This window comes from Chelon labrosus, assembly GCF_963514085.1.
Source record: "Chelon labrosus genome assembly, chromosome: 5".
Taxonomy (NCBI): Eukaryota; Metazoa; Chordata; class Actinopteri; order Mugiliformes; family Mugilidae; genus Chelon; species Chelon labrosus.
This window is the reverse complement of record NC_140341.1, coordinates 4669430-4679632: the sequence shown is the minus strand read 5'-3', so window position 1 is coordinate 4679632 and position 10203 is coordinate 4669430. Positions and strand designations below refer to the sequence as shown.

Below are 10203 nucleotides of genomic sequence, written 5' to 3'. Positions count from 1 at the left end.
AATTGATTAATTCCAAGATATAAACATGCAGCGTCTGATGAACTGGTAATAAATAAATAAATTAAATTAAATAAATAAATACATTTGGTAGTAAACATGTTTATTTCTGCTCTAAAGCTGGACATTTAAACATGGACGTCTATGAGGAGTAACTCACTTTTAGATCCGGCCTCAAGTGGCCACCAGAGGAACTGCAGGTCTTTGTGTTGGCTTGGTTTGGAGGTTTTCTGCCCCCTAGTGGCCAAACAGTGATTAATACAGCTTTAAACATGAGCAGACATTTGAAGTATTTATTAAATATGTTTAATCAATGATGCAGTTTATATGATTTGAAATAATGATAATAATAATAATAATAATAGTAATAATTGCTACAGTACATTTTTGACATCTAACTGAAAACATTTAACATTTAATATTTCTGCTCCAATAATTTAATTGTGATGCAATGAAAATAATAGTTGATTGTGTCTCTGTTTCTATAAATGAAATAACTAAAGGACTTTTAATTTAACTGATGTATCCTGTACCTTTTAGTCTCTTGGTTTTATATTTATTTCCTTTTAGGTTTTATATTTCTTTCTCTATATTTATTTACTATTTAATTAGTAAAAGAGACTTGCAGAGACAATGCGGTGCTTCCAAACAATGAAAAGTTTTATTATAATTATTTATTATAATTATAATTATAATCGTCATTGCAAATTCAAGAACAAAATGTAATTTAAATGTTTATTAAAATTATATTTCATGCGCAATGTCCACATCTGTGGACAGAAACTTTAACTCTGTTTTCTGTTTATTTATCATGTTGATATACTCCAATCCACTTGAGGGCAGTGTTAGTAGATCCATTGCAATATATTAACAATGTGTATCATCTTATATTTGGAATATTGACTGCTTTATGACATCATCAATTCAACATGGCTGACAGTAATGGCCATGTGCTGAATGCTCCAGGCATATCTGTAAAAAGTTTCTATTCAAGAAGGCAAAATCAGGTAAAAAAAAATATTATGGTATACAGGAGAGTGTGTTGAACAACTTTATGTGTTTAGAAATGAAATTTGATGTAAAATATAGCTTGTACACCCTAAAAACCAACTGTCCACGTATGTGGACGTTGCGCAACAGAGGAGTTAAATGACCAAAAATCAGATTTTGTAACTAGGAGTTTTTTTTATTTGTATTGTTCAAATATGAATTTAACTACTTTAAATTAAAAAGAAACAAACATTTGGTAAACATATAAACATAAATAATGACCTAACTACATGTTATAAATTATGTGAACTGCCTATTTATGACAACATTACAGAGATATATAGAGACCAATGAATGGTGCATGTTTTGCAAAGAGTAATATATTAAGACATTAGGTGGTTACTAAGTGGTGTACAATGACACACACACACACACACAGAGTGAGAGAGTGAGAGAGTGAGAGAGAGAGAGAGAGAGACAGAGAGAAAGAGAGAGAGAGAGAGACCAGTGAGACCAATGACTTTTCCCCTTTCAAACAGGAACCCAAATCATCTCAGTACAGAATAGTGGAGAATATTCCAGAGGGCAGTGGCAGTGACACGAGTGACAGTGATGAGGATTTTGTTCCAGCATCTACAATACAGAGTCAGAACACAGACGAATCATCAGATGAGGCAAGCAGTGAGGATCAAAGAGAATTAGAGAGAGACACAGACAGACAAGAGGTTGAGATGGTGAATGACAGAGGAAGAGGCAGAGTTTTTTTGCATTAAAGTCACATAATGGTCCATATTTTCTGTCATTACTCTTTATTATTTTTTACCCCATTGTTGCGCACTGTCCACATACGTGGACAGTAAAATAACTTCTATATAAAATCATATTTTTAAAAAATTCAAAATGCTTTTCAGTTTTAGGCTCATATAGAGTAATAAAATCAATATTAAAAAAATCTGGACCATTTTTTTCATAATGTGTGCATGAAAGGGTTAAAACTTAAAATTATATTTTAAGTTATAAAATCCACAGGTAGGGTGATTTTATGTTGACACATAAATACAACAAGTTATTATTATTTATTTATTTATTATTTTTTTTAAACTGTCATAAATTATCGTTGCCTTTAAACTATAAAGATGTGTAGTAGGATATACATTTTATTAAAATATCAAGTAATGATTAGAATTTAGTTTGAACTTGCGCATTTAATAACTCTTGATAGAAAAGGATTTATATAAACTGCATATAATTAACCAAGAATTCGTGCAAATTAAATTAAAAATGATTAAAAATCAAATTAAAATACTTAAAAAATAAATTAAAAATAATTACAAATTAAATTTAAAAAATACATTTTATAATATATAATAAATTAAATGAATTTAAAATAATTAAAATTTTAATTTCTTTTGGACATTAATCAAACTGAGTCTTGTGTCAAAAGTATTTGTAAATTTTAAATTACGATGTAATTATCTGACTTAATACATTTGATTAAAATTTGGTTTTATACATATTTTGTATATAAGTTTCAAATTACATTAAATCTGAATGTGTATTTTTCATATTTCTGAATTTGTGTGAATTATAATTGTAAAAACTAAAGTAATTTTTTTTTTCCAGATGTCATAACGGAGCCTCATGTCATAAATTAGAACTGGCTTTAAATTATTATGTACATATTTATATTAATATATGTAAATATGTCATTAATTATGCATGGCTACTTTTATTTTAGTTTTTCTAGTTTTATTTTTAGTATTTTCATTGCTGTCCGAAGGAAATTTATAAAAATGCTGCACATGAATGTCAAACTTTGGACATCAAATCCAAGATTTAGATTGTGTGAAATATTTAAGCCCAGTTAACGTGAAGTGTTGTCACTGTGCTGCTGGTGAAGTGATCCAATGAAAGGTGCGTTTGTTTGGTCAGGTGAGGTGTTTACTGATAAAGTGATGAAGTACAGTACAGTATATACAGTATTCACAGCAGTTAAGGCGACGTTACAGGGACATGTCATGCGTGTAGATTTTGAGTTGCTGTACAAGAAATTACACAAAGGTTCACTAAGAGTTACAAAAAAAAAAGGGGGGGGGGGGGGGGGGTATGGTACATCCAAATCTCAACAAACCTGAAAAAGAAGAAACGTAAAAATAAATTCGCTCCCAGTCAGAAAAGTACAAAAACATGTGAGTACAGGCCGTTTCTGGAAATTACATTTATACAAAAGAGGAGACGTTTAAAAATAATAAAAAAAACTGCTTTAAGTTCAGCAGGCACACATTTACAGAATTTACACCAGCGTCACATTTCCCACCGAAACTCTCCGTTGTACAAGTTCAACTCTAAAGTTGAATACAGATTTTCTCAGTTGCCAAAACAAAGACATAAATACACGAGTTTAAAGTGCAGATACTGTCGAAGAAGCAGTCGCTTTTAGGTATATCGCGGTTTTTTTTTTGTCCCAAAGTTCAGAACTGTGGGAAAACTTGCAATCACGTAAAGAAATGCAGATTTTTTTTTTTTTACATATTTAAGAGCGGTTTGAAACCATAATTACCTCATTTAATCTGTTTCATTACGACATTTAGCCAAACTGGTGTGAATCGGAATTGTGAGAAACATCAGAGTGGATTAAAAACTGCATCCAAGAGGAAAAATAACGCTGTTACCAGGAAACAACGGCACATGAAGGTTATTTCCTCACCATAGTGTTTAAATACATGAACATTAATTATTCTAAATCACGTGTATTGATGATAACCAGGCGCTTTGCTGATGAGAGTGTTTTGTGGTGAAAACGTACAGTACATGAAACTTGTGATAAATAATATGTGCACAGGCTTACAGTCCTTTTAAATCAACGCCTTTATCACGAGAGAGAGAGAGAGAAAAAATGGTTTGTTTCGGCAACTGTAAAATCCCTCCAGTGGAATCCTTCCTTGATCCATTTGTTGATTTTATTTTCTACTGCTTAATCTTTTGAGTAGCTCAAGCTTTGGATACGAAGCTGCACAGAAAAAAACAAAAACAAAACAAACTAAAAAGGTCTCTCATTCATACAGGCCTGCTGCTTCATGTGGTCGTGTTCTGACGTGCAGAAGAAACGCGATCCTGGACCAAGGCTTTGATTTTAAAGAGGCAGTAAGAGGCGTGGATACTCTCTGCGCTTTCATAAATCCTTTCCTTCTTGTCAGTGCCTGACTCCCTTTTCCTTTCAATTAATTAAAAAAAAGTTATTTAAAGCAGCCACGCCCTTAATTATCGTTCATATAATTTAAACAATTGACTTATATGAAAATTCTTCACCACACAGTTGTCATGATTGTAGGTATTAGCCATAGAAACAAAAGTCTCAAAAGTTTTAAACGTGGAGGTCAATGAAGATGAACTCGTTTTTGGAGCCTCAAGTGGTCACTAGTGGAACTGCAGTTTTTGGCACTACTGTCAAACTATCTGTATCTAATAGCCTCAGATGAATCTTCCAAAATTCCAGTTTGTGAAGATCCAAAAAAACATTAATGAGAGTGTGAAACACTTACATTAAATCAAACTAGTTAATCTGAAAATACCAATCACAGACTGGAGATCGATGGCCTACATCGGGACTGATTCGCTTTTGGAGCCTCAAGTGGTCACTAGTGGAACTGCAGTTTTTGACACTGATTTCTCTCAAGCTCTCAAAATCATTGGTGACTCAGGAGCTTTAGAGTTTTAACTGATTTTTTTTTTTTGTCTTTTAAATGTCGTGTTTAAGTAAAACCTAACTGTTATGCGACATTTTAACACTGATTATTAGTTTAGGGTGAAACTGCTGCTGCCCTGGGCAATTTCAGGTTTGCTGTCTGGAATTTAGAAGCAGAACAATGACTGCTTCAATTTAAATAGGACTTGGCAACTGATGTCTATAACATATTTAACACGAATGTTAGAATCTCCATAAATAAAAACTTTCTGATCCTTTAAAACCATAGTTTGGACCAAGTCTGCAACGCCACAGTATTCAAAAAGGCCAACTGGCAACCATCATGTCCACACACACTCACACACACACTTACACATAGAAACACTGCTGACGTAGCAGGCTGTGGAATGAGGCATCAACAGTGTAGTAAACCCAAAACCTGCCCTGAGTCACACGGTTTGATCTCACACAGCAACAGCTCCGGCCTCAGGGGTCTGGACCAGCTCAACCACAAACCACTCGAGTGCAGGAATCCATTTCACAACTTCATCAACTTATTCTGCAGATCGGCAAAAGCGTTTTGTTATTTTTAAAACTCTGTGGTTGTTAAGAATTATATTTTGTTTCGTTTGAAAAGGTGACAGTTTGATCCGGAGGTGTGACTAGATGAGATCTCATCCTTGCTGACGCCACGGCCACCACATCCTGAAGTATAACAACCAGACGCACAGATCTGAAAGTTCTTCATCAAGTGGAAACTAACAGAACTGAGTGATGAATAACAGACAGTGAGCAGATAAGACCCTAGGAGCGTCAGAACTGGATGGATTACTAGATAACGGGCCCCTGAGCAGAGACATGTCAGAGGCCCCTGACCACACAGGTGAAAGAGACTCCTTGGTTATGGTCGTCCAATGTTGGTTTGTTACACTTTGCATGTTTTAATCGTTATATTCATTATTGTCTCATTGTGTTTTATGTTCTTTTAAAGCCATGTTGCATTGTTTTCTTTTGAAGTTTGTGTCCCTGTAGTTGCCTTGTTTCTATTGGTGGTCAATTTTTGTGTCTTTGTATTGGTCTAATTTCTTTTTGCACCTGTTTTTTGTCACTTTCTTGTTGTTTTGATATCTGTTTTTGTCTCTTTGTAGTCGTCTTGTTTACTTCTGGAATCTTGTTTTTGTCTCTTTGTAGTCATCTTGTTTCTTTTTGTGGTCTGGTTTTGTCTCTTTGAAGTCGTCTTGTTTATTTTTGAAGTCTAGTTTTGTCTCTTTGAAGTCGTCTTGTTTACTTCTGGAATCTTGTTTTTGTCTCTTTGTAGTCACCTTGTTTCTTTTTGCGGTCTGGTTTTGTCTCTTTGAAGTCGTCTTGTTTACTTCTGGAATCTTGTTTTGTCTCTTTGCAGTCGTCTTGTTTCTTTTTGTGGTCTGGTTTTGTTTCTTTGTAGTCGTCTTGTTTCTTTTTGCGATCTGGTTTTGTCTCTTGAAGTCGTCTTGTTTACTTCTGGAATCTTGTTTTGTCTCTTTGTAGTCGTTTCTTTTTGAAGTCTGGTTTTGTCTCTTTGAAGTCGTCTTGATTCTTTCTGCAGTCGGGTTTTGTCTCTTTGTAGCCATTTTTTTCCTTTTTTTGCTGTCAGATTTTGTGTTTCTGTAATCGTCTTGTTTATTTCTGGAATCTGTTTTTGTCTCTTAGTAGTTGTCTTTTTTGCAGCCTGTTTTTTGTGTCGTTTTTGTCTTTTGTTGTGTCCCTGTAGTTGCCTTGATTCCTTTTTGCATCAGTTTTTGTATCTTTCTCGCTGTTTAATTTCTTTTTGTGGTCTGTTTTTGTGTCTTTGTAGCCGTTTTGAGTTGTTTAACTGTCGTACTATGAATAAAACCGACCAATAGCTACTAGCTGGAGCTCTGACCTCTTACGTCTGTGCCCTGTAGGCCCCTCCTGTGATCCATCCGTGACCTCAGCTCTGAGGAAAGTGTAATTTGCCCTTGAAACACAGTGACCCACGTTTTGCACCCCTTGATTTGGCACATTAGCAAACATCATTAGCGACATTACCCTAAAAATCCCTAAAAACAGCTTCAGGTCCATTTTCCCTCCGTGAACACTGACAGGAAACACGTTTAACAGGACGCAGGAGAAAAGACCAAACAGTATTTACCTGGACTTGTTTCAACCCATCAGAGACAGACACAGATTAGCGTCCCCACAGACTCAGACCTGCTTCGGGGACACGCACAAAGCTCCACAGATAAAAGTCAAGAGTAAAACCTTATAAAACATACGCACATATACCTAAAATATATTAGAGAAAAATACTTTTGGGCTATTTTCTTTTTGACTGTGTACAACAACTCAAATGCCTCATCTCAGCGTCTCTTTATATTATAAATATCTCAATGTTTAAATATAGATTTGTGGTGAAGAGCCGCCTCGCTCCGTGTTAAGACTAAAACATTTTGGTGTTTTTTCTCTTTAAGGGAACTGAGAGAAAGAACATCCAAACACTCCCACAGTCCAGAAACACTGCATCAGAACCAGAAGCCTCAGTAGAATAAAATCTCTTGTCTGAAGACAGATAACTGATGGTTTATAAAATCATTGAGCTAAAGTGTGCATAGGCAGTGTGCTATAGAGGGGTGAAGTTGGTGTTACATGACTTCAGGCTGTATGCAAAAAAAAAAAGAAAAAAAAGCTAAACAGCTCCATCAACTAATTTAGGCTTAAATCCCAAGAAAGAGGTTCTGAGAATAAAGATTTTTAGAAAACTAAAGAATTTTGCAAAAGAGATGTTGCAGCATTGCAAAAAAGTTTCGTATAAAATTATGACTTTACCATTTTCTGGTAAAAATTGCAATTAAATCTTATAATACTGCTAATTTTCTCATCCGAAGACACCATTGACTTCACACTTTCTGCTTTATTTCCTCCAAATGCTTCCACTTTATTCTCAAAACCTCATTTCTCGAGAGATTTGCCTCAAATGTTTTGGTACCAGCCAGTGTAAGAGCGCCTGAATCGAGATAAAATAAAATAAAAAACGAGTTGTGTTCATGCCCTTCGGTTGACAGTATGTGATTCTTGTGTCTACCTGAATAAACGGGGTTAATTTCCACTCATGTCCACCTGAAACCGATCTATAGCACATGATTCATGGCGAGGAGTCACCTGCAACCAGTCAGAAGCTGGTCTTCCACCGGTCTCCCAGACGTCGCCCCTTATCATGAATTAGTAAATAAATCCACAAGTTTAGTTCTCTTAACCCCATTTTGCATCATTAAATAACATTAAAAACACTCTGAGAGGGATGCAGAATGAGCACCGCGGCGTAGCTGTAGCGTTTCCATCCAGGTGTGCGTTTGCTGTGCGTGCGTCGGTCGGTCGGTCGGTGGAAGCTCCGCCCAGTCTCCGCCCCTGCCTCACGTCAGGAGGGGGTGCTTGGAGGAGGCCTCGTCCACCAGAGCCTGCACCGTGGCGCACACCTTCACCAGGCCCTTCTCCTCCAGGATGTGGTGAGGAAGACACAGTTTGTCCTGGGAGGCCAGAGTCGGAGAGGAGGAGGAGGAGGAGGAAGGGGAAGGAGACGAAAGAGTGTAGGAGCAGATGCAGAGGCAGAAAAGAGACAACAAAGGATTTAGACACAGAGCACGCTTTAGTTGTAGTGATGAATAAACCTTAAATATGGAGATTTTAAGTGTTGTTTGGTGCAAGCTGCTTCCAGGAGATAGCCATAGCCCTGCCCTTAAAAACTAAAAGCTTTGTTGACCTCTGACCTTCTTGCAAACCTTTTTTTTCCTGAGTGTTTTAAAGATTTTGCCAACAAAAAGAGCTCTTGTGCTTGAAAATGAAACCTTTTAAAACACATTTGTTAAAGTTATCTTGCTGTATTTGTGTGAACTGGGATGAAATGAGCACATAAATCTTGCTATCAACTCCTGGTGGTGATAACACTGAGTTTAAAGAGGATTTTAGATCATTTTACTGTTTTCGCTTAAAGGGGAACTACCGTTTTTTACAACCTGAACCTTATTTCTGGCATAAAATACGATTGTTTACTCACCCATATAACTTTGGTGTCATTTGGAGTCGTTTGGGAGATATTTAGATCTGCGTATATCTCCCGAACGATCCAGGGTCTGTAGATATGTAATTTGCTACTGCTATGGTTCGTCCACAAACTCAGAATCGGAAAAAATATTCAGCCACGTTGCAAAAAACTAGCAGTAGCAAATTACAGGTAAACAAGCTGACCGTCACAGGTGCACACAGTGCTTAGAGATGACATCATCCGGGGTCTGTAAGTCAATCTACAGACCCCGGATGATCATAACAGGTAACTCCGGACTCAACGGGGAATAGCACTAGTGTATCATAACAAAATATTGTTGAAATGAACAAGTTTCGTGGCAGATAATGCGTTGTTTAGAGGCTGCGTTTCGGTGCCCCATTCACTCCCACTATATGGATATACGCGGATCTAAATATCTCCCGAACGACTACAAATTACAAAAAAGTTATATGGGTGAGTAAACGACCGTATTTTATGCCAGAAATAAGGTTCAGGTTGTAAAAAACAGTAGTTCCCCTTTAAATAAAGTCGTCTATCAGAGCCTGATTTCAGATCTTAAACCGGCCTGAACAATGACAGCATTGGAGCAGGAAACATCCCCAAACTGCATTTATTACCTCAGCCGTTAACAAAGTCAAATATCATACACACGTCATAAAAACACTTCCTCTCACTGGACGTCTGAGAACAGCATGTGACATCAACAGGGGAAAAAAAAAAAGAAAGACATTTACCGTTCGAATCATTTCACAGAATTTGAAGAAACTACTCAAATACTCATAAACAGACATTTTCTCTGTGTCCACAACATAAAAAAAAAAAAAAATTCATTCAGTTTCCGTGAATGCATCAAAGAGCTGACAGGCAAAGTTGCAGTGGTTTTAAAAAGTTGCAGGGGGAAAGGCAAACGTTCCTTTAGCTTTTAATTCCTCTCGGCATCGCAGACAGAGAGATGTGCTAATCCCCTACGTATCAAACCCTCTAACACAAACAGCCCAATAAATATTTAACTTCATAAACTTCATCTAGTTTCTATAGCCCTTCAGATATTCTCCCAAAAAAACAAAACAAACAAACAAAAAAACACATTGCATATCAGGGAGCAGTCGATCTGAATGATTTCAGTTCAATTAAAGGAAAAAAAAAATCTTATTTTCTCAAGTTTTGAAACATCAACACAAATACTAGGTTTAAATAAATATTCAGGCAACAGAAAAATAAAATAACATATAGTGAAACTGGTGAAGTATGGCTTCCGTTAGGTCCTCATCACTTCCTGATCAAACACTAGAAAAGAACCAGTGGCGTTTGTGAAGCTCTGAAGTGGTGCAGGTTCTCCGGTCATGTGTGCTTCTGTAGTTCACTCATTCTGAGATCAAAAGTATTCAAGTGTTTAGCTTCAAATGTGCAGGGAGTCATATGACACTCAGAGTTAGTTGGTGATACTGTATCTGACTGAACACATCTACAG

At 36.3% G+C, this 10203-nt stretch overlaps 1 protein-coding gene across 2 annotated transcripts in view; it reads right to left on the bottom strand.

The window, feature by feature from the left end:
• Positions 1–2906: 2906 nt before the first annotated feature.
• Positions 2907–10203, bottom strand: part of lrch1 (leucine-rich repeats and calponin homology (CH) domain containing 1) — a 92036-nt gene continuing 84739 nt past the window's right edge. For both annotated transcript variants that reach the window (XM_084544677.1, XM_084544678.1), the window contains one exon: positions 2907–8196. In XM_084544677.1, coding sequence (XP_084400803.1) covers positions 8083–8196 — 114 coding nt within the window. In that variant the 3' untranslated portion in view covers positions 2907–8082. The remainder of the gene's footprint in view (positions 8197–10203) is intronic.